Source organism: Gallinula chloropus, assembly GCF_964237585.1.
Source record: "Gallinula chloropus genome assembly, chromosome: 3".
Taxonomy (NCBI): domain Eukaryota; kingdom Metazoa; phylum Chordata; class Aves; order Gruiformes; family Rallidae; genus Gallinula; species Gallinula chloropus.
In genome coordinates, this window is record NC_140087.1 from 69,560,893 (window position 1) to 69,586,182 (window position 25,290).

At 40.9% G+C, this 25,290-nt stretch overlaps 2 protein-coding genes across 2 annotated transcripts in view; one reads left to right on the top strand and one right to left on the bottom strand.

The window, feature by feature from the left end:
• The first annotated feature begins 7 nt into the window (after positions 1-7).
• PNO1 (partner of NOB1 homolog) lies at positions 8-4,489 on the top strand. The gene is made up of 7 exons (XM_084262292.1): positions 8-263; positions 439-588; positions 1,077-1,160; positions 1,698-1,758; positions 2,969-3,086; positions 3,594-3,664; positions 4,096-4,489. Exons 1-7 carry the CDS (start codon positions 81-83, stop codon positions 4,161-4,163), a joined length of 735 nt encoding a protein of 244 aa, XP_084118418.1. The 5' UTR covers positions 8-80; the 3' UTR covers positions 4,164-4,489.
• A 1,217-nt stretch (positions 4,490-5,706) lies between these two features.
• PPP3R1 (protein phosphatase 3 regulatory subunit B, alpha) overlaps positions 5,707-25,290 on the bottom strand; it is a 37,633-nt gene continuing 18,049 nt past the window's right edge. Inside the window, exons 2-6 of the mRNA XM_084262445.1 lie at positions 21,432-21,471; positions 12,921-13,097; positions 11,119-11,178; positions 10,082-10,266; positions 5,707-7,897 (exon numbers count right to left, since the gene is read on the bottom strand). Of these exons, the coding sequence (XP_084118571.1) occupies positions 7,850-7,897; positions 10,082-10,266; positions 11,119-11,178; positions 12,921-13,097; positions 21,432-21,471 (510 nt within the window). The 3' untranslated portion in view covers positions 5,707-7,849. The remainder of the gene's footprint in view (positions 7,898-10,081; positions 10,267-11,118; positions 11,179-12,920; positions 13,098-21,431; positions 21,472-25,290) is intronic.

A 25,290-nucleotide genomic window follows, 5' to 3' on the forward strand; every position in this document is an offset into this window, starting at 1 on the left:
GGCGGCCGCTGGGAGGCACGTGTGCACGCGCTCCCGCGGCTTCCGCGCCGGCTCCGCTCGGGACTCCTCCGGCCGCCGCCATGGAGGCCGAGACGGCGGCGGGAGACGGCGGCTTCACCAGCGTCACGTCCAAGCGGTGCCGGAGGAAGCGGCGGGCGGCCGCGAGCGGGGAGGAGCCGCCGGCGGGGGCCGCCATGGACACGACGGAGCCGCGGCCCAGCAAGAGACCGGCCTTTCCGCCGGTGGCCGCCGAGGCGCTCGGGGTACGCGGGGCGAGACCGGCCCGGCCGCGGTGCCGGGAAGAACCGGGGACCCTGCGGGGCTGGGGCTGCCGCTCCGGGACGGCAGCGGGAGGCTGGGCAGCCCCGCTGGCCCGGGGAGCGGTGTCCCGATCTCGGTCTGCTCGGGCTTCACGCCCTCCCTTCCCTCCCCCTCTAGGCCCGCGGAGGAGAGGTCAGGAAGGTGCCGGTGCCGGCCAACAGGTACACCCCGCTGAAGGAGAACTGGATGAAGATATTCACGCCCATCGTGGAACACCTGCAGCTTCAGATCAGGTTTAACTTGAAAACAAGGAACGTGGAAATCAAGGTAAAGGCTCCCTGCCGGCACCGGAGTGCAGATGCTCCACTCCCAAGCACGCTTGTGGCGCCTGATACGGGCCGCGGGAGCATTTGAGATCCCAGATCCTGCTCGGGAGGTGGAAATGGCGCGGTTCGGCCTCAGCAGGAAACCCTCATTGGGGATGAAACCTGTCAGTTGTTATTTAGACCCAGGCAGTTAAGGCAGAGTAAAATGTAAAAGTGCCAATCTCTTCTGGGAGGGACCAGCCTAAGCTGGCCTGGGTTCTGCTACTGTAGGAGTAACTGACGTGCTTCAGAGGATTTTTGCAATGCAGCATTCCCTGGGTACTCGAGGCTACTGCATACTGCTGTGCCAGTTCTGAGGTAACAGCCTTTGGAGGCAGACACAGATTCCAGTGCCTTTTGTCTAAGGCTGAAGCCTTATCTCTTAGGGTTTTCATGTCCTGACCCTACTTGTGTGGTCATAATTTGCAAACATAACTTCTTGTCCTGCAGACTTGTCAGGAGACGAAGGATCTGAGTGCCCTCACGAAAGCAGCGGATTTTGTGAAAGCATTTATACTTGGCTTCCAAGTAGAGGTGAGTGGGCCATTGGCTCCATCATGAGCTTGCTCAGATTTTGCTTGTGTGAAGTCTTTGGCCTCTGCAAATTACAGTTAAGAAAAAAGTTTAGAATTCCTTGAAACTGAAGTCTAGTTTTTTAACCTGGTGCAGGATGAGACATCTTCAGACAGTATGTAGGATTACAGAATGGAAAGGAATTAGGATGTGTGTGAGGGGCACACATGAAGTGATGATCTGGCTGTGAGGTACTCTGCACCCAGAGGCTGTTCATTCTGCTTTAGTCCCAGTCAGTAACTGTTAGTCTGTTCGAAACTCAGGCTTTACTCAAAGGAGATAAACCCTCTGCAGATTCCTACGGGCTGCGTGTTGCTACAGACTGACACTGCCTTCACTGGTACAGGTGAAGCCTGCACAGGGTTCTCTGTGTGGAAATACCGCTGTTGAAAAATACCTGATGTAACTTTACTACTGATGGCATCTGCTTATAGAAAAGCTGTTGTAGTACTGTAACATACCTACTGGCTCCTACTGATAAGAACTCTCTTGTGTCAGGATGCTCTCGCTCTCATCAGACTGGATGACCTGTTTCTGGAGTCATTTGAGGTTACAGATGGTAAGTACATTCCGCTGCAGTATTCAGGTAGTCATGGGCACTGTCTGCGAATCTGTTCCTTGGTTTGGTGTGTTGTGTCCCATCCACCTCAACCCCGCTTCCCCTTTACCCCAGGGATCAGGAAGAACTTCCTGCTGATACACAATTCCTGTCTAGGCACAGGCAGCCGCAAAGTGGTGGCATTTTTCTAAGATGTCCCAACAAACCCACCCGAACCTTCATCCTGCCACCTTTGTCAGGTTGATTGGACTTGTCCCAGCACAAACACCGCTTTAAATGAGCAGGTGACACGGATGTGTTCCCTGAGCCCCTCTACTAGATCTCCGAATTCAAACAGGCTTTGTCCCTCCTGACTGCAAGTGGGGGGAAGGAGGGAGCAGAAACCTTTACTGTTCTGCATATTAATGGGACTCCTGGAGCGGGCTCCAGGGAACACAGCATCTAAACTTGCTGTGTTTCGTTTCCACTTGCACTAACTGCGTGCACTGGCTTTTTCTTCTGAGTTGCCATTGCTCGGCAGCGCAGCTCTGTGTGAGCGTTTCTCCTTGGTGTCCATGCTCACATACTACTGGAGGCCACTTTCATTTCTAGCCATATAAGTGACTAGAGATACCTATGTATTTCACCTATAGTAAAGTTGCTGTCCTGTGACTTGAAGTGAGTTGTTTCCCGTCACCCAAACAGGGACTCTAATTAAGAGAGACATGTCCAGAGGAGGGCGATGAAGCTGGTGAAGGGTCTGGAGCACAAGTCAAGGAATGGCTGAGCGAGCTGGAGCTTTTTAGTCTTGGTAAAAGGAGGCTGAGGGGAGACCTTATCACTGTCTACCTGCTATCTGTCTTGCTACCTGCAAGGTGGTTGCAGAGATGTCGGGGTTGGTCTCTTCTTTCTAGTGACAAGCGATAGGATGAGAGGGAATGGCTTGAAATTGAACCAGGGGAGATTTAGGTTAGGTATTGGGAAGAATTTCTTTACTGAAAGGGTTGTCAAGCATTGGAACAGGCTGCCCAGGGAGGTGGTGGCATCACCATCCCTGGAGGTATTTAAAAGGCATGTGGATGAAGTCCTTAAGGATATGCTCTAGAGGTGGACTAGTCAGGGTTACGGTATGGTTGGACTCCATGATATAAAGGGTCTCTTCCAACCCAGGTGATTCTGTGATTCTATACACACCACTGCTGTTCTATCAATCACGTAATTCTTGTTTCAGTCAAACCCTTGAAAGGAGACCATCTGTCACGAGCCATCGGGAGAATAGCAGGGAAAGGCGGGAAAACAAAATTCACTATAGAAAACGTAACCAGGACACGAATAGTTCTTGCTGATGCGTAAGTATCGACTTTCTCTCAACAGAGCACAATCCCTCCATCAATCCACAGCCACCTTCCAGGAACAAAGAGCACTTTAACTCTTTAGAACAGCAGTAGAGCAGTTTTAAGATACAGGATGGAACTGTTAGTTTCAGTGAGCAGCACTATTCGAGTACTCATTTGACCTTCAGAGACCAGTGACAGAGTCATTGGACTTCAGGGATTCCACACAGCATAGTTCCTTCTTAGGAATAATCAAAGCTGAACCCAGTAACTCTGCAACAGTGCTTTCCTCCTAAAGCTTCTATACTGAAAGTTGCAAACTATGGATCTCTTTTTGTGAAGGATTTAGAGCACAGGTTCTGTGCTGCAGGTTTTCAGTTTGTTCTGGGGCTTTAATTACAACTAGTGCTTTCTTCTGACACTCTGTGTTTATCCCTCACCTCCAACTTCAATCTCTATTAACTGTGTAATCACACAGCAGATTTTTTTCCCCATTAACTAATGCTACTTCGCTTTTTACAGGAAAATTCATATCTTGGGATCTTTTCAGAACATTAAAATGGCACGAACAGCAATTTGCAATTTAATTTTAGGTAAGTCCTGTTATCTAATCTTCTCCTCTGTATATAAATAGATCTTGCAGTCTGAGAAACTGCATTCCATGGGTCTTACCTTCTTCCCTGTGGCATCCACTGTGCTTGTGGGGGGAGTTGTGGTATTGCCCTGAAGAGTGGGGAAAAAGCAGGGAGCCCAGGGCTTGGTGTCTGGCTCCAAAACCCTTTCTGTGGTGCAGAAGGAAGACTGCCTGGTTTTGGATTTAGCTGCAGTATTCCCTCAGGGGTTCTTCCAAATGCATTGTCTGGGGAGCTGGGGTTTCACTCCCTGCTTGTAGTCATAGAGAAGGTGGCTAACCTTGACCGTCCTTCTCACCCCTGGGCTTGTTCCTCTGTGTTTACTACAGCCCTTGGGAGCAGCTCTGTCCCACATCTCTGTTTCCTGCCTGAATTTGTGTTTCCTTCTGCAGGAAGTCCTCCATCAAAGGTTTATGGCAATATTCGGGCCGTGGCCAGCAGAGCGGCTGAGCGATTCTGAGCTGCAGTGCGGCTGCACCACTGACACCGGGGGCTGAGTTGGGGTTTCCAGAGCTACACGAGCACTGAGACTTCTGCTTGATTTGGAAGCCCAGAAGAAAGCCAGGACTCTGTGTGCAATCTTAATTTCAAATTAGACAGTGCATCTAATTTGAAGAGACTTGATGTTCCTGTAGCATCATTAAAAGTCATTGTAAATTGGTCATGTCTGTATCAGAAGTGGAGGTACCCAGTTTTATTTAGACTTACCCTCAAACAAAACCCTGCTTTGTTACTGATTTTCTTACCACCAGAGTATTAAAGAGAGTGCTGTGAGGACATGGAAAACCTTGGTGCTTGAACATAATGGAACCAGCACAGGGAAGTGTTCACAGCCTCACATCATGGATCTGTATCTTCCTGGAAGAAGGAAGTCCACAGGGATGCAGAGGTCAAGGGCAGGCCACCCCGTGAGTCTCTGCTACTGCTGGGATAGTGTATCACACACAAGTGGTAAGAAGGAAGTAGTGGATTTGAACTTAACCCTGGACTTCACACCAACATTCAGTTTTATTCTCTCAGAAACGCTGTGTGAAGCCAGGAGCCTCTAGCTGACACCCTGGCCTGTGTAAAACCCAGCACAACTCCCCACAGCTCTGTCTCCTTAAAATGCTCCTTGGAGCAACAGAGAAGGGGGAGGAGATGAGAGGCCAGCCCCAATCCCCACTGGAGTTAAATGCAGGCCCTTTTCTCCTGCCCTGAGACAGTTTAGATTTGTAAAGGGAAACAAGAACTGAAATACCAAACACAAGGTATGGTTCTTCCAGCCGGGTTCATTCAAGCTTTGGTCACCCAGAGTCAAGACTTGCTGAGTTCAGGGATGTACAGCTCAACAGGCTGAACTAGAAAGGGGAGAGTGGGCCCCTGCCCCTTCTTCCTCAGCACCTTCTCTGTCTATGGGCTACTTAGAGATGAATGACCTGTGTGTCACTCCCTTTCAATTTACCTGGTCTTTATCTTAAAAGATGGGCAGATGGGACATAGGCACCCACCAAAAGTGGTAGAAAGGGAGAGGGCAACACATGGAAGGCGCAAACAACTGCAACGAAGAGCAACAGCAAAGAGTTTCCACAAAGGGACATCCCTGCTGCAGGGCACGCTGCTTTCACTGGCTGAGGGCTGGGACCCTTCCTTGAGAAAGCAGGTGCTTTTCACTCCCCACCCCCAAGTACGGGTGTGGGGGGTGTTACCACCTTTCCCTTGGCACATTCATTCTGCACACAGTAGGATTTAAACAAGGTATGTCACCAAATTTGGACATATAACAAAGAACCAGATAGACCTTTAAGGAAAAAAGATGATCTTGAAAAAATAAGTGGTCTTGAAACACTGAAGCAGAGCCTGGAAGGAGTCAGGGGACTGTGTGGCCCCTGTGCAGTTTTTCAGTAAATCCCTAGGATCAAGGAGAGAACAAAGCCTAGGAACAGCCCTTTTCTTTCCACACAGGGGCAGAGCTGCTTGGAGTTGAACAGGAAAGGTCTAGGTAAGTATTGAAGCACCCCAGCCAAGGTTCAAATATTTTATTTTGTATTCATATAGTATGAAGGTTCTTATAGTTCCCACAACATATGATGTCGCATGCAGAGGAAAAACTAAACATTCAACATAAATCATTTTTCCCCACACAAACTAAAAAAAACAAAACAAACCACCAACCACCTCATCCCTCCCCTTCCGATCCCCCCTAAGGAAATAACATTAGCGCTAATTTCTATAATGCCAGCCAAGATATGCACAAGCCAAGTAAGAGAAATCGAAAGCATTTGCTAAAATGTTTGTAACAAATACTTATGTACAAAAAATTCACAAAAGACTCGTTCCCCCTTGAAGCAGAGCACATGGCAGTTGACACTGGAACAGATACCACCACTGGCTGGGATTAGAAGCCACGTACTGATCCAGAGGAAGAAAAAAGTTACATGTAGTGGAGATTTTTGTTTTGAACATTAACATTTACCAAAGTTTGGCAACATTATCTTTTAAATTATGCAAATTATGTAAACAAGAGGAACATTTCCAATCGATCTACATGCAAAACTTCATGTCATGCAAGGACACCAAGCACCTGGATTTCTCTCTCACAGACAGAGCCCATGATGTGCAGCACTCAGTTGAAGGAACAGCTATGGCAGACAGGTGCTCGATTGAAGTAGGATCACACAACCTGCACTTTCCACTGCTGATTATAAAACAATTATATATTTTTTTAATAGAAAAAACTACTATACAGGAAAGATGTACTGTCCTAAAAAAATCTAGCAAATGTTTTTCTTCCAGCCAATAGTACCATTGCAGAAAAGGGAAGGGATGATATAAAGTTGTAAAACATGGCTCGCTACTTTTATATCACACAAATGTATCAAGTTACCATCCGTTACAAATCATGATATGGACAAATCTAGAAAAGAAAAGAATTCTCCAGGCAAAGGACTGGAGAACTGCAAGAGGTATAAATTTAGACAGTGTGAAGTTTTCCTCCTCTATGGCATAGGTTAACAAGATTTTCCCCCGTATGAATCCTATATACATATATATATATATAAAATATTACCAGTTACTTATGCTACCTGTAGTACTCTTTAAATGCAGAGGGGAAACTACCACGGTTAGAAAACAGAATTTAAATGGCAAGAACGTTTGAGAATCTAAGTACTGTGTAAAACAAGTGGATGGGAATCCTGCAGTTACGTTGATCCTAATGTCATTAAGCTGAGCACAAGAGAAAGTTGTGAGCGTATCTAACACCTTGAGCAGCTCTATCTAAATGCAACCCAGAACAACAGGTTTGCATTCACTCCGGGACAGCCCTAACTGCTCCCAGTTCCTAGGTGAGAAAATCTAGCGGCCAAAGCATCCTGCAGTTACTGTATGCACACGAGGGCTAGTTCTTGGCAGTAGCATTAAACTATATTCTCATATTAAGTAGAACTGTACTAAGTTACTTAGCAAAGAGACACAGTCCCTGGTAATATATTAACAGGTATAAATAAACTTAGTCTCCTGTGTTACAAAAAAAAAAAGTAATTAAGGTGAATTAATAAGAAGCAATGCTTTGTCAGCCAGTCAATATATAGAAACATCTGAACAGTCACAGGAAAAGGAAGAGAGTTGACCTAACACCCAGTTAAAATTTTACATTCTTCTACTATATATATAAAACTGTGTGAAATAAAAGTAAGGATGTATATCCATATATTGAACTGTTAATATTCTGCTTGGCACTTTGTACTCTAGTTTTGTTTCTGAATCAAGTATATTAAATTAAAGCCCACCTAGCTACTACATATAGAAAGCTACATATATATCTATATATAAATACACACACACATATATATATATAGATAGATATTTCCTTGTTATAAAAGATGAAGAAAAATAAATTAAAAAGCCAACCCCTTCCCTTTCTCCACCACACTGATATGCTCTTTCCATCTTTGCTGTCCTTCAGACTTTAAAGTGCTACACCGAGTTATTGAGAGAATCAAAGTTCAATAACACTTAGTTGGCTTCATGAGGCTCATGTTGGAAAATGTGGCTTCACAGAGAAAAATACTTCCATTTAAATACACAGAGAGCATTGCTGGACGTCTTGAGCAGATCTTCAGAGATGGAGAAGAAAGCAAAAGTGTTGGGTGGTGCCCTACAGAGTCACACGTCTACGACCATCTTTTTGTGGATATCTAGGCCTCCTACGACCTGGGAGAAAAGGAAGTGTTCAAGAATGGATGAGCAGTGAAAGTCAGCGAGACCCAAAGAACACGTGTTATTCAGAAGACACATTCAGGTCAGCCCTTCCCCAGCCCAGCCAAACCAAGTTACATTTCACAAGTACTCTGCAATACCCAAATGAACTGTGCATTGCCCAAGGATGCTGCATTAGTACAATGCACACACATGGCCTGAAAAAAGGGTAGGTAATGCTATTTTGGCTTTCCTACCCCATCTCATATTCTGACCTTGTATTATATTTCAGCACGTTCAATGATATGCTGCCTTTAGTTGCAGAACATCCTGTAAAATTGTGTGTCCACCTGAGAAACAAGGGGCCTTCGGGACAGTGGCAGGATTTCAGACATAAACGCACACACTGTCCAAAAAGGAGCTACCGGTGTTGAGAGGTGTACAATTCATGCACAGAGAAAGGCAAAGGAAAGGAGTGATGGGGAACTTGTTATCATGCAGAAATAAAATTCAAAGGCCAAGCAGTATGGCCAAATGCCACAAATGAAAAGTTTTTTTTGTAACTAGATGGCAGAAGATTCAGTGAACGTAAAATGCAAGAACAAGAGGATAACAGATGGTAGGAATGAAAGGTGTCATGATAGGATGTCAACAAAACCCAAAGAAATAAAAAAGAAACGTAGAGGAATATTGCACAGGAGCAAAGAAAAGGACATCACCAAATTTGTTGGACAGCTACAAGACAACAAGCCCAGTGCAAGAAGCAGATACTCTGTTAATCCAAGTGTTTGCAGGCTGCAGCTCCTCCTAAGTTCTTCGAAGACAACCATGTGTTCCCACATGATGCCACAAAGATAACTAAACTCTACCAAAAGCAGGCAGACCACAGAACCTTTTCACTTCAATAGTTTGAAGGAGGGCAGATTTATTGTTTTCCTTTTAGAACTTGCACTGATTGGGAGTATGAACAAGTTATGTTTGAACAGAAGTTGAAGTTGTAAATTCAAAGCAATGCTCGAGTGCCTGTTGACCCCGACTGTGCTACCCAGGTGCACATTCATTAATATACCCCTTCAAACTAAGGAGTGAATGCTTGCTATTACAGTTTTTAAGTGGTCATGTTTCAAGGTATCCTTTAGCTTTTGAGAGAAAGCATTTGAAACTTGCTGTCAACAGATTAAACACATACATGACTGGGTGAAAAATTAACCATTTCAAGTCTTGAGTGCTACATTCAAGCACTTTGCTCAGTAACCCCCAGAGTTTTTAAAATGCACCTGTCAATTCTTTGTTCATCCTGTCTCCAGAGCAGCACTTGAGGGGTTACTCCTCCCTGTAACTGACACAAGCCCCTCCCTCACCCTGGCCTTTGTAAAATCCCTCCATCCTGCAGATGTGGATAATCTCCCCAGGCTCTCTCCTCACCCTGCAAAGATAAACCTTTCTAAAGGGTGATTTGGAGGAGACACCTAGTTTAGAGACTAGAAGATTAACCTAAAGCTAAGCTTCCCTCCATGCACCACCCTGATCATGTCATTTTTGAAGAGAAACATGTGCTATGGTGTGCTCTGGTTTTACAGTTTTCAGGTGGTTTTGACTATTCCCCCTCCCCTTCTGCCCACCACGCTTTGATCGCCCCCCACTTGGTGTATTCTACAAAGCAGCTGAAGACATTTAAAACCCCTGAAAGCACTGTTGCTTTTATCATCAAATTTAACTGCTGAAAACAAGGAAAACCCGCCTCCTACGGCAAGCCAGTCACAGCTCATCTTTAAAGCTGCTAATTCCTGCCAGCATAGAGACTGGAATCCAATATATGTCTTCACATCAGGCTAGCAATTTTGTCTATATGCAAATGTAACTAAGACTGATCCTGGGTTTAGTATGTTGTAAAACAACACAGAAATTACTTTGTAAAAAGTTGCTGTGCTCTGAACAAAGCAAACTTCCTTTGGGTTGAATTTAGTATCCCTGAAGAACAGATTCATGACTGACTTGCTCACGCTATAAACCATGCTGCCCTATTGGAAGCAGAGACACAAACCTGACATCTGTAATAAAGCTGTGTCAAAGAGGAGTAGTTCCCAGATCAGAATAAACACCCTGCTCTGACAAACTCGCCCTTTATACTGTTCACAGATTTTCCTCTTTATTTTTAAAATCCCCAAGTTATCAAGATTTTCTTTAAAGCTTACTTACAGCACAGAATTCTTCAAACGATATTCTTCCATCACCATCCTTATCTGCATTAATTATGGTTTTATCTACAATTTGCTGTAACTGAGTGTCTTTGAGATTGTTCCCAACCATCATCTTCAGCACCTGGAAGAGCTCTCCATTTGAGATATAACCATCTTTGTCCATATCGTAAATGCGAAAAGCAACTGCGGAAGCAAAATGCACACATGTGTATAACTTTCAGGAACAAATGTGACCAAAAGGAACAATATATGTTAATGTGCTTTGCATTAACAATAAACTATGTCAATTCTGCACAATTTGAGAGGTACACTGCATTTTAATTGAGATTTCTAACTATCTGTTTCATTCCGAAAAACAAGAAACAGCAAAAACACCACAGCGATTGGTGCTGTTACTGAATTCAAAAGAAAAAAACACTTCAGAAATGTCAGCTGAGATTGTTTTAGCACCAGCAGCAACAAACACTGCACTGGAAAAATCAGAAAAAGTGAAAACCTTCTAGGAACCAGGTGAATCAAAACTCTACCTAGTTATTTTGCTGCAAATAACACTAAATTTGTTTTCAAGCATTCTAGTACAGCAGATTTCTTTCCTAAACCTGTATTAGTTATTGAAAGCCACATCCATGACTGAACCTATCCTCTTCCCACTCCAAAAGTTCTGTTGTATTCTTGAGATGCAGATCTCAAATGACAGCTCATTGTTCTGCTGTAGCAGCAATAAGTTTCCTATTATTCTTATCTTCCATAAAACAAAGTACATTGCTATAGGTGTGAACTAAGTATCCTTAAATATATATACATTTTTCAAATGGAAAGCAACTGAAGCTATTCAGAAGGCAAACTTCTAAGACACTCCCACAGAAACACTGGCAAATTCTTCATGCAAACAGGAGGCACAAAAAGCTTGCAATCTACCTTCACCATTTCCCGGTTTTTAAAAGAATCTGGATTTGCAGTTCTCAGCATTAATTAACCAAAGGATATTCCTCAGGATCAAAAAAAAAAATTGTTAAGGAAAGTCAAAATACTTACACCTCAACTTCTGTTCCTTATCTCCTTTGACACTGAACTGGGAGACTCCTTCTATAAATTCTAATGAATACAAGAAAAACATTTTTAAAAAGTTTCTTTTTTTAAACAAACCAAGGAAATCAACATACAAAAATGTTCAGCAAATGTAAAAAGGATCTAAATTACCCTAAAAAACCATCCACATACTTGGATACATTAATGTTTTTTAGTGGGAAGTACTTCAAATACAATACTGTGGCTCACAGAATACACTTGTTCACATCAGTATTTAAGTAATTCTGAACTCGACTTTTGCCAGAATCTGATATAAAACTCCATCAAGATGTCTAGTAAATCTACTCCAGTGGGGTTCTTATTCTAGAGGTCCTCTCCAGTCTAGTTTCTCAACTTTAATACATGAAACTGAAAACTGCTCTAGAAAAAAATCCAGCAAAAACATATTCTTACATAAGAAATAAGGTAAAAAGAAAATCTAAAAGTCGTTATCCCATGAGCAAACTCCTGAGTTGCTGAAAAACCAAAATAACCCTGGGATGTGATGTGCCTGGATGAGGTCTTGTAACTACACTTCCTAGACCTTTTGGTAGTGAACAAGCTAAGCTGTAAGACAGAAAGAATAGAGAGGTACAGCAATACAGCATTAGATTGAGGGGCCTACTGCAGCTCCAACAAGTTTTGTGAAATGAAGTCATCAATTCCCATGTTATTTGTCAGCAAAACGTGTGACTGGTAACTTGAGTGGTTTGAGTGTTACTATTACGATTAATCGAAATTTTGGGTCTTTCAACAGAAGAAAGCACGTTTCCTCACACCAGTAATTTTCCTTTTCACAGAAATCACAAACTGGTTTGGGTTGGAAGGGACCTAAAAGCCCATTTAGGCCCAATGCCCCTACCACAGGCAGGGACAGCCTCCACTAGCCCAGGGCGCCCAAAGCCCCATCCAGCCTGGCCAGGGAGGGGGCAGCCACAGCTTCTCTGCACAGACTGTGCCAGGGCCTCACCATCCTAAGCATAAAAAAATTACCTATTTTATCCAATCTAAACCTACCCCTCTCCTTGCAGTTTAAGTTTTTTCATTTCAGCTTCCCTCTGAGACAGGAATAAAGATACTAAATTAATCAAATTTGAACAGAATTCATTGCCATTTATCGCAACAGCATCATCTGACCATGAAAAATTGATTCTGACAGCTTCCCCTTTACATCCAAGAGGAACAGCTCTTGATAATTTTATTAATCACAGCTCAATGTCGCATACAATACAGCATCATCTTTCATCACTGCCTATTTTTCACAAGGGGATTTTGAACAACTGCATACAACAATTACTGCCTTGTAAACTGACACCAAGAAAAAAAAGTCTCTTAAACTCAGCATTCCGGTTAAATTTCGGTAGGGAGAGCAACACCGCAGAAGTTTTGTAAAGGTTACCCCCTTTTGAATGTTATTTGAAAAGTCAGGCACACCATTTACACAAATCTATCCTGATTTTTGCAGTTTCTTCAGCCTAAGCCTGTACTTCAGATAGAACCACAACTAAAGAGACTGAATTAGTGTGCTTTAAGAGATACTTAATGACTAGCATGACCTGGACAGGTATTACTGAACAACCGGCTCTAAGCATTTCATTCAGGAGTGCCCTAATGTGCCAGAAAAACTAGTTTTACTGGTATTTGGTTTCACTAGGAATTAGCACCTTATTTTGATTAACAAGTTTTCTTCACCCTTCCTTTCTGAGGTGAAAGAATCAGAATGCTAAAGCTCCAGGAATTTTGATAAAAGGCTCAAAACACTGCCTTACCTTTGAAGTCCACTTCTCCATTTCCATCTGTGTCAAATATATCTATTACTCGCTGTACTAACGGGTTCTGTTGCAATTCAGGTAGAGACATGAACTCTTCCACGCTCAAAGAACCAGAGTTGTCCAAATCAAGCTTCTTAAATCTCTTTCCTAGTCGTTTTATCTCATCAGCATCAACTGAAAAGAAAAAAAGAAACCCACATGTGTTCTCAGAAAGGCTTCAGTAAACGCCCTGCCAGTTAACAATGTACATCATTGCTTTCCTACCAGAATTTCTCCTCCTTTATTACATCTATTTAACACTCTTGTGGAAGATTATAAAGATAACGTCAAATTCTGAAGACAAACAAAAGCCTTTTCACTTCATTTTAAATAAACCTTACCTTTTTTCCTCCCTGCACCAGCCATAATACAGTTAGTTAGCCTCGTGACTCACCAAATACCACATGCTGACATAACATTTTTAAGGATTGAAGGTGCTTAGCTAGATCTTAGTCAGACAGCTCTTACAAATACCAGGTAAGGAGAAATTAAACAGACCAAGTTTTCTCTGAAGAAACTAACGTTAATTTTACACGAGGTTCGAAAAGGCATCAGCAAAACTAGTGCTTCTTCCACACACGGAACATACTGGGTCTCCTGGAACACATGCCACATTAAGCAGGTTAACACAGTCCCAGTGTTGACCAGTTATCACTGACCTGTGCAGAACCTCACCCAGACAGACTTAAGATAATGTTTTTTTCCTCTATCTCAAGCAGAAAGCAGACATTCGTGCAGCCATACACCATACATCTAGAATTTTTGTTCCAGATTCAGGTTCTGCAGCAGAACCGCTTCATCTACATTTAAAGAGAATCTCAATTCAAGCACGTACCTCGTACCTTACTTTAGGCCTCCGATTTTGCTAGGAATAGACTAATTCTGTGAATCCATAAAAATAACTAAAACAAATCTTGTGCTCTGCTACTGTTGAAAAGCTTAAAAACTTTTCCCCAGAACAGCCTGAGAATTCCCTCCCCATTAGTAGCTTGATTTACGAGCCCAAAGTTCGTTCACAAATTGCTCACCATGTTTGGGTATGAAAGAGGAACTGAGGTTCTTAGGAAGTCCTCAGTGGCCTGCGTACAGCAAGCCAGACAAACACATCTTACAGAACCTGAAGCTTTTAAACTCCTCATACCAATTTCTTTCCTAACATGAACAATCCCCTCAACATTTCTTAGCCCCATTTAGTGCATTTGCTCCAGTTGTGAAATAGATTGTTCTAGGCACATATGTACCACCTGATCCACTTCACATCACACTACTAATACCTTCTCAGGCTTTTGTAAAAAGTGCAGCATTAAACTGAACTGCACTTAAGGCTTTCCAGTGCATAAGGTCAGCCAAAACACAGAGCTTCATGTTTGGAAAATGTAGCTGACTCAGAGACCTGATCCTCTACACCAAAGCAGTTAAACTTCCACTTAAATTACTTGATATCCTTGCCTAAAAACCAACTGGACACAAATTCATAGAGATACACACAGCCATGCTATTTCAGAACGAAGAGGAGAGCGCTCTCCAGAACTCCAGGAGAACAAGATGCCTTTCTGCCAAGACTTATTTTGCCCAAATAGTAAATTCTGACATTCTGCAGTTAGTCAGTCTGGGTAACTGGTTGCAACTACACAGGCAGAGGGCAAAAAAGGGTCAATACTCCCAGAAAAATCTTCCCTTTGCCGTGCCAGCAAATGACAGATCTGATTCTGTCTCTAGGGCTATAAAAATAAGGCTGAACAGTACTTGCAGAGACTTGAAGTAGTTTTCCTCAGTTTCCAGTATGCAATTTGGTATTTCCATTAATTAGGTTCTTGACTGCAAGGAATCCACATCCCTTTTTCCACAAGCTTACGTGGAAGCCTCAAACATGGTTAAAGGTGTACCCTTAGCAGCAGGACATTGCATTGCAGCATCAAGAGCACATCACTGCCAGCATAGCTACACAGCAACCTCTCTGGATCACAGGAAAAGAGCCCTCTCACCATACAGTAAGCTCTATCACCTACAGAACCATGAGACTAGAAGGCAACTGTATTAAGACAGAACAGCAAAGCAGAGGTCCACTGACAATTAGCCCAAACAGCTGATTATAAGTTCCACCAGCACAAAATGCTTCTGCTCATCAATACGTTGAAGGTATTTACCAACTCTTGCTTTTGTCCACAGAAACTCTTTTGTTTCCATTTTCCTAAAAATCTGAGTACTGTAAGTGGAGTCAGGCAGCAATTGAGACAGTAGACTCTACCCTCAGTCCCTGCCCTGCTGCAGGAGGTTACCAGACTGACCAGAGTTTAATGCTAAGCCAACATCTTGGACAAGCTGTAAATGTGGCAATCTCATTTTTACTGCAAGATCTACTCCAGACTTGCAACTTGCATAGTTAGTTTTCTAAAAAAAAAAAAACCGAAATCATTGCAGCATAAGCATTTAAAAAGTTCAAAAACATTAAGCCTGGCTTGTCACACTGCATATATAAACCCATTTTCCTCTGTAAAATGAATGCACGACTAGACATAATTTATAGCTATATTATTATAATGCATATAAGGACTTTGTCCAGCTTCAGTCTCTCTACTTTTATTAGCCATGCTTAAAATGATGATTTGGTTCAATCACAGCTCTTCTGCTTCCTTACTTGGACTCAGAAATCACAACATCTTTCAAGTAACTGCCCATTATTTTATTAAGACAAATCCCTCACAACTGATCTATTCTTTAAATCAGAAAGTTGCAATTGCATCTAGAACTCACACTGGAAACTTTTAAATGTATTCTGTAAGGGTTACTATCAGAACTACTTCCTCCTGGAAAAGAAAAGCCCAAGAACAAAAAAAGGTACGTGCATTATTTGTTTCAAAAAAAATTAGCTTCACTTTAAAACAACTAAGTAGCAAATAGTTTATCTGCAGCGTATATAATGCACCCTTGTACTCCCAGAAGTAAAATCTCACTGCTGGTGTTAATAGAAAGGTGAGCACTGACTAAAATGGAAATATTAGAGCCTCCTAAGCCACCTGAAATATTTCATAGTTCTATAATTTCACCCAAACACAATGTCAAAAAACAACAGCAGCATTAACATAGCTGGATCTCTCCTCACTTATCTTCTGAAACATTTCTAACTTACACTTAAGAAAACTACGTATCAAAACACAGCAATACCACTTCTACAATCAGGATGGAAACAAGTGTGAGCCTGAGGCAGGACTGAAGACTGGCAGTCAGACAGCATCACTGCCTCAGAACCCCAAACAGCACTAGTTGAAGTCTTATTTATGTCACGTCCCCAACCCTAACCCCTGGCTCTAAAGTCCACAATATTTTTCCTCACAAGTATATAAGACTGGAAAGTGAGACCCAGAGATACACCAATGTTCCGATATCAAGTGCAGCCAATTACCACCTATTCAAGTCCAACTTCTACACAGCTTGTAATTATTACAGCTGGCACAAAAGAGACAAGACCAACTCTGCCATAGTGCTGGCCTGCTGCAGTGAAGAGAAGGCCTTCCATACAAGATGTGCTAAGAAAGCAAACTTCTGCCAAAAAGGTACTTTATCTTGAGCTAATTCATCTCTATCTCTTTGCAGGACACACCAAGAAGAATTCCAAAAGAACATTTTATTGCGACACTGAGACAGATCCACAGCACACAGTGTAAACAAGTGACATGACAGTGAAAAATAGACATTCTTCCATCATCTGCTGGGCATTAAGATTCACTGTTCTATTAAGCTCTACACTTGTTACTAGCCAGGTACTTAAACTTACAAACCCACAATGCTTAAGAACAGCTAACGCAACAATTTTCTTTTGAAGACTGCACTATAGGAGGTCAAGATTACAGATGATAAAAGACAAGAATCAGATGAAGGAAAGGAGGAAGAGGTTGGAGAGACACGCAAGAATATTTCTCAAGTATGTTTTTTGTGTTTTGCTGACAACTGTCTAAATGATTAAATTAACAAACAGCCTTCACACTTAGAAAATGCTAGTTATTCTTTCTCCACAATTGCACAGCTCATACACTCAATTCCAGTTCAACTGCAATACATGTTCCAGGTACAGATGTTGAGCAGATGTTTCTACTTAAAATGGGATTACAACTTTCTCATTCCAAACCTTTAAACATTCAAGAAAAGGGTTCACCTACAGTAGATGTCTGAGAGGGGTTGTACTCTTGGGTGAAAAAAAAAGTCAGTGAACAGTACTGAAGAAATCAGTATCTCTGCCAAGAGCTGACCTAGTACTAGTTTCATCCAACTTTTTGCTTCTGGCAATGGACACACTATGGATTAGAGTGCTTGCAGAAGGAAATAATGAAAAATCAGAAATATTTACAGGAATAGAAAAATTTCCTTTAATAGTTCATGAGCATAAAAGCCTCTGTTCATAATGAGCACATATGGATTAAAAGCCACACCTGCGGAGCAGTGTTTCATAACTGACTGGATGAGAATTCCCTATCAGAACAATTTAATTACTTTTTCTTCAATATACTGCAAGCACCTCTTTTACATTTAAAATCCTTTATACAAACTGAAGTTTAAAAAGCTTATACCCTTCAAAAATTCTTATTCTGGCAAATCTGTCTCCATAAAGTAGCTTTAAGATAAAATAAAAATATAAACCATGGGCTGAACACATTACAGTATAAGCCTTACAATTTGCATAGTTTTTGTCTAATCTTTCTTTAATTCACAGTCATTGTTTCTGATGACTCTGCCAGGGCTGAACTCACCTAAAAAACCAAATAGTCTGGTGGGGCTTGGGATTTGCTTTGCATTTTTTAAATGAAAACAGCATACATTTATCTGTATCAGGAGATTTTAATAATCTCCTATTCCTTTTTTTCTTCAAATTACCTCCTTAAATGCACATACACAACAAACCTCACCTATGATGGATGTGCCCCTTTCTACAAGGCTGCTTTTTCCTCAGTATTTAGCAACATTCTGTCTTGAAATTTCAGTGAAGAACTGAGTACTGACTTAAACTTTGAGAACCAGAACAAGGTATTTCTTTCCTTCTTCGAAGGCTCCTTACAGACACCACAGGGCCTGCACAGAGGAAGCTATACCGCAAATGCAAGGCACAAGATAGTCCAGATAGAGTGAAGGTTTCTGAGCTGGATGGACTGACGGTGGCAGCAGCACACAGCATTTTACAAGACAAGCTCAGGAGACCAGGACAGGGATGAAAACACTAGGAAATCCTAGGAGGTCCAAGTCCACGAAACTTGTATAAACAGGGCGATAACATCACTGAACAAAATAAGGAGGCTCAAGCTTTGTTTACATCATTTGAAGCAGAGCTTGCCTGTGACTCATCACAGTGTTCTGAGCTTCCTTGAGCTCTGGCCACAGTGAGCGTTCCTCTAACCTCAAACTCAAGTTGGCCTTTTTTGTGCTGGGCTCACCAGCTGACATGAGGCTCTATGCTTTTCAGCGGCGTCTGAAAGCAGCCCATCAGCTTGGCACTGGTGACTGCGCCTACAGACTCAATGCCTGCTAAATGTCTTCTTCAAAGGGCTTCGCTATCAGCCCAGTAGAAACATCAAATTATTCACACTTCAAGCACAGTTTTTTTGTTATTTCTTTTTAATTTCATTCACCTTGTAACTAACACAAGACAAGTACATTTTAAACAGTTTCAGTATTAAGGATGTTTTGTTAAAGAACTAGCAGTATTTCCAAAAGATTCCTCTTCCATCTAAGTATGAAAATTCTAGAGCCAACAATACCTTCTTTGTATCTTAAATCCATTTGCATACATCTAAAAATGGGATGAATCCAGTTAAAATACAAGAACTCTGTGCTTCCAATAATCCACATGCAAATGCTGGGTGTGACTCCCATTTTAGTATGTAGCTTTATCTTTCAGCTGGAGACTCTCTAGCATGTTAATACATATTAACTTATATTAAATGTTTCCGGGTTTAAAAAAAATAATTTCTCCACTAGAATAGACTGCAGAGGTCTCAAAATAAAACAGACCTTCAGCAAAAGCTCTCACCTCTATCTAGTCTTGTCTGATTCAGGAATATAATGTTTCAGAGTAGCAACCAAGACAGCCATTTCAGTCTTGGGAGATCAGATTTCAAAAAGATGACGCCCTTGAGAACACATTCAACCACTTGCCTTGTATATGCTTACACACAGCTGGCCTAATCCTTTTCATGACTTCAGATGTGTCAATTACAATTTCCCAAGTTAGAAAAGAGATACTAGTCTCATCCTAAAAACAAAACATAGTATAAAATACTATTTATACTATAAAACACTATACTGTAAGCTAGTTTTTTTACTACAGTTTTCTTCATGGCACTTTGCTATGATAAAATTCTCTGACTTAACTAGACTGACTTAATCATCACCATGTAAAACAGCACTAGATTTTCAGTAATTTCTCAAGCACAGCACAGCTCAGAAACAATTCCATACTGTTTTAAGGAATCCAACCATACAATTCACCCACTGAAAAGAACTAATGTTCTAAAACGAAGGGTAAAGACAATATTCTTGACTATTTAATGGTGGCACCCTCTGCACAGTATCCTGAATTTGCTTCCTGTAACCATCAACTCTAACCCAACATTATTCTTTTAAAATGAGACATCAAAATAGCAACTGCGGTGCCAGGCAGAGGTTACGACCCAATGCCACCATGCAGACAGCATAAATACTTAATTGCTAAGTGACAGTCTCCCAAATGTCTAACCATTCAAATCTTATCAAATCATCTTCAGAAACACGGTCTCATCTGACCCTGAAAAGCTTTTGTCCTGTCAGTAACAGCTACGTGGATGCAGCATAAACAGTTAACATCTGAAGAACAGGGTGAAAATTCAGACACACTGCTGTGCACATCTGTGTCCCAAACCAATCCTCCCCAAACCTATCTTCCATGATACTCAGGCATACAGAATCTTTCAGTGATGAGGCACCATCAGGCAGCAGAAGTCTGTGATAGAACTACTACATCTTTCCAAGTGTACATGGATATGTTGCCCAGAGAAGCAGCTGACTCACACTCAGATGCTCCATCAAACCAGAAAAAGCTTTAATCATGCAAAACCTCAGATTTACAAAACGATATCCTCACAACACTGAATCTGATGCAGAAATTTTCTTTGTCTGCAGTAAAAGGGGGAAAACAAGATCAATAATAAACCTCTAGGTTGGCAGTAGCTACCAATGAATATAGCTTGCCCTAAAATCAAAAGTTACAGATGGCAACACATTGCTTACAGCTCTGGTAGAGACACAGACAGTTAGAATAAGCCGAAGTTCCTAAATCAGCTTGTCCCTCAGGAAAAACTGACTTATGCAGCAGTAACCCGAGATCAACGTGCATGATCAAGAGAACTACTGAAGTCCTCATCAAATATGAAACTTCCACACAGGTACCCATATTTAACAGACCACACACCAAGAGCATAAAATAGCCATGTAGTGCCTTAAGATTCTCAAGTGTTTACAAACCAATGACATAATGCAGAAATGTATATTAAACATAAGGGATTTGCAAATTAGTAGCGAAAGCCTCATTTCTCTGAAAAGTTATTTTGAGGGATTCCTCCCTTATTATTTTTGTATTACTGGGACTTCAGAGAACTGGAGTTCAGTTATGACTAGCACTGTGAAAGCAGCCAAGAAGACAGTCTCTATCTTGAATTTATTAACCTGTTTAAGAACAAGATCTGCTTAATCAAAGAAGAATTTTATCAGGCAGTCCATATACACGTATACAGGTCTACGCATGGTTTAGTACTGAAGAAAAATATTTGGGGAAAAAAAAACGTTAAAAATAAGAACACTGAGCACAACAGCAAAGGACAGTTCACAAGACAAGTCTTACTTTGGTCAGCTTTAGGCAAGAAATACTTCCCAGGGCAGACTAACCCCATGAGACACAGCAAAGAATTTTGCACTCACGTGGCCAAAAGCAAGTAACATCAAGTGGCTTCTCACCTGAATTCCTGTGTATACTTGCAGTCACTCAAAAACACATTCTTTTAGTTTGAACCTCTCTTTCCTCTGAGGGTGTAAAGACAGCTAAGGCAACATGCTTCACTCCCTAACACAGTGCATGTTGCACCACAAGCTGTTCCCTATCTCTGAGTAACAGGCACTGGGACTGATGGAAAAGCCCCCTCAGTTGAACTACAAGTTATAATGCTTCACTGTACATCAAAACTATTAATAAGCTTGTTCTATATTCTAATGGAACAAAATAAAGCGGTCTTTCTAAATGATTTAAGATGGACTGATTTTTGATTTTACAATCTAACAGCAAAACCAGTATTATTTCCAAAGGCAATCTTTCACCTTTAACTTTACTCTCTTGGTTAGTATATAAACTGTGTAACTTTTCAAGCAGTCATTTCATAGATAAAAGTTGCACACATTGATCCCCAAATAAGTTTAACCTCTCTAACAATGTAACGTAGCAGTTAAACTTACAGTGTGAGCACATTTCCAAAGGGTAGCTTGCCTCATTTCCCTGAAACACAAAAAAAGAACAGCGTTGTAATTATTCCCAAATTAGCTTAAAGGAACTATTTGAAGTTTCAGCACTGTAAACATCTTGGGCAATACAAGTTGCACAGTTACTTATATATATATATATATATATACACACACACACTTTAAACCCAACAACCACACGCAGTGTTTTATTTTGAAAAGTCTACATTACCAAAATATACAAATATATATGAAAAGCATTAAGAGGTCTCTTCTGATGAGAATTCCCATGAACATATCAGTAGCTGACATAATAAAAACTTTGATCTCATATTCTAAACTCCAAAAATCAAACACATTGCATACATACTGTACAAATGCTACTTTTCAAGTTAAGATAGTATTTAATTTCAAGAGTTCACATAATCTGCTTTGCGATTTTATTTTACACACAGAAACAAACATGTCCTTATGAATTATCATGATATGCTAATTGAGTAAAGTTTAAGAAAACTGCAACATTTTTTTGCCTCTGGAGCCACCTGCCCACTGCCCCCAAAAAGGATTCACACAGGAAGAATGATGCAAAAAGCTGGTTTACATGACTTTAAACAGCTCTATATTTAAAATATATTCCTGTTTTGTAACTGAATGGCAAGTTAAACTCAGATTTTAAATCCTCACCTCCATGCACTACAACAGAGTCACAGCAAGAAAACTTAAAACTTTGAGTACATAGTCCCTTTGAACTTGGACATACCGAAATTCACAACTGCTGCAACATCAACACGGAAAAGCAACTAAAATTAAAAGCTGGTACTGTTTCCCAAATGTCTCATTTTGAGCCAGAGAAGATCAAAACACACATGTGCTTCATGTTGTTTCAGAATCAGTCAGCAAAGGAGCAACCAGATAACTGAAGAGATTCAAGACCAAACATTTTCAGAAAGCTTGTCTTGCAGGAGTGTTGTACAGACGAGAACATAACATAGTTAAGATGAGTCTAAGACGCATTCTACTTCGCAATGATTTTCTTACTGCACGGAGCACAAGGGATTCTATAACTGCGTACTTGCACAGAAAGACTACTTCATGTTATACAAAATTGAACAGAAATACAGATATTACTCGACAGACAAAAAAAGGAAGACCTACATTTAGCCTGGAAGCACGCGACTACATTTCCTAATATGGACAGAAAGGGACAGAACAAACATCTCATGAATCTACACATGTCTGAGAGGAGATGTGTTGTTGTGGGGGGGGGATTTGTTTGCATTTTTTACCTCCAGAGCACATACAATTTGCTTATTCCCCACAATCCACAAGCTCTCTTGCATAAAAACATTAATACACTTGATTTGAAAGTAGAGCAGCAAAAGATACAGCCTAAACTTCTCTCCCAGTGTCTACTTGTAGCAAGACAAAGTAGCAGACCAGAAAGGAGGGCCACCAGGTCCCTAAAACCTCAAAAGCACAGCTGAGAAGGTCTGTAAGACCTGTGGCAGGGAAGCCAGGAGAACAGTGCCACAGGGAAATCTTGAACTGAACCCAAAGTCTTAGAAAAGACAGTGAAGAACAGAATAGGTGATAAAAGCCTGCTGTACACGTATGAATATAAAAGGGTAGGGAATTTAAAATGGGGGAAAGCGGAATTTTGAAACAAGAAACAGGAACCAGGGTATCCAGCTAGGCTGCTCAAGACACGAGGTCATGAAGAGGCAAGAAAAACACCAGACTGGAAGGCTGCAAATTAAAGGAGAAAGTTGAATTAAAACCAGTGTACTTACGCACATGCACGCACAAATATACAATCGTAATTACATTAGAACACTATTCTGGGCTTTTAATCTTATTTCAGGTGTTGAGAGGAAGTTAATTTCTAGTATAGACTACTGAAATCAATCTGCCTAAAGAAGCACAAAATACTTCTTAAAATTGAGCAAGAAAATTTAAAAAGGGGGATAACTTTATTTAGATCATGAACTAAGTTTACGTTTATAAGGAGTCTTGCTATGTATCTACATGCACACCCTAAACCATAATTAAGTTATCTACATTAAGTAGCCCAAAGAAATATTTGGAGAACAGAGAGAAAAAGCATATAAACTTCAGCTCACTTTCCTTTGAAACAGTTACTGCTAAAAAGAAGTGTTAAGAATACTTACCTATCCAGGACTGGAACATGGATATCTAAAAAAAAAATAATAATCTAGTAAATGATAATGCAAAAACTCATGATTATTCAGTATTTGCTATACAGTATTTAAATAGGGCATTTAAAAAGTAGTTACCTGTTACCGATGTGCTGAGTGTTCATCTTCACAGAAGAATCCAAGTCTACTCAGTTTTAAAAATACTTCAGGTTTGGTTTTTTCCATTTTGCACAAATAAGTTTTCAAGCAACTCACGCCAAGGTTCCTGTTTGCACAGCTGTGACTTGGATAAACACAAAGGTGTTCATCTACAGCAAAGACTTGATCTTCAGAAATGAGGATTAATGACTTGGTCTTGGGAGTACACATTTTACATCATAATCTGAACAGCAGTACCAAAAAGGTCACTCATTTGTCCTTAAATACCATCAGGATGTGCACATGCTGTAAGAGATACAATATAATCCCTGAAACGAGGAATATTTTCTTGCTGTTTAAGAATAGCTAGGTAGTCAGCAAAATGTTAATGTGTTATGAAAAAAGCAGGGAGGTAAACACAGCTAGGAGACTACATAACATATCAAATGAGCCTTTTAAGAAAAAAGAAGAGAAAAAAGTCGGGCACACAATGTCATCTGTACAGTTTTAATGGAAAGAGTTACCAAAGAATGCCGGAGAAAGATAACTTTGTGATTGGATGTGCTAACAGAATATTTTACATTGTAACTATAAACTTTATCAAGCAAGAGAACATTGCATTGACAATCTTTTTATTTCATGAAGTTTAAAAAAAAAATACTCGTTTATAAAGAGACAAATGTCACTGCAAATTCTCTAAAGAGTACCTGCCATTTCATCTCTGATGCTGAGAAGTTCCTTTAAACAAATAAATGTGCAGGGTAACAAGGTTCTGATACAACTCTTAAGACTGCCAACTTCAAAAATACCTCATGATAACATCACAATTTTCTGACAGATACATATTTAGTATACCTCACATGAAGTGAAGAGTACCCTCTCCTATACACCATATTAGCACATTTGGAAATGAGTGACACATGGTCTGTTGGGAGAAATGCAGCTTGTACAGCATCAACACTCCACAACAGATTGACTTGACACCTACGCCTAGTATAAAACATGCTTTCCTCAGCTCATCTGGGTATTATACCATACTTCTGGGTTCAAGCCTCTTCTCTTGAGTTACACAATGAGAACAAGCGTCTGGAATGCTACAGATATTCTGAATAGCTTTATTCTCTTAGAATAGTCTTGGAATTAATTCGAATGCTGTTATATCCCTACAAGTTAGTTCCTGGTTAAACAGCAGCAAAATCGTGGTTTATAGACAGAAATAACTACAGATCAGGGAACAGTCTAGAGTCTGGAGAAGAATGACCAAATTCTGAACACTGCAGAACTATCAGTTCACTACAGACAAGTCTGAAATACTGTAGTGACATGTTTTGAAGTCATATGACAGTTCTCCTTTCATCAGCTGTGCCTTTTTACTGATTAAGGTTAACCTATTAATGGACTTCAGTCTTATTTCTTCTGTAGATTATCCATAAAAGCAGACTCTTGATTTCTCTCTCTCGGTAGTTCCTTCAAATACTCATCATCCTCTTTTCTTAAGATCAGTTTTGTAGGTGCTCCTTCAAGGTAGCATTGTTAAAGGCAATTATCTTGACAAGTTTCTT

Bases quoted from the DNA above. Each gene is read 5' to 3' on its own strand.
- PNO1 (XM_084262292.1), top strand. From the start codon at position 81: ATGGAGGCCGAGACGGCGGCGGGAGACGGCGGCTTCACCAGCGTCACG. The intron at 264-438 runs GTACGCGGGGCG...CTCCCCCTCTAG, and splicing joins TGGCCGCCGAGGCGCTCGGG to GCCCGCGGAGGAGAGGTCAG. The intron at 3,665-4,095 runs GTAAGTCCTGTT...TTCCTTCTGCAG, and splicing joins AATTTGCAATTTAATTTTAG to GAAGTCCTCCATCAAAGGTT.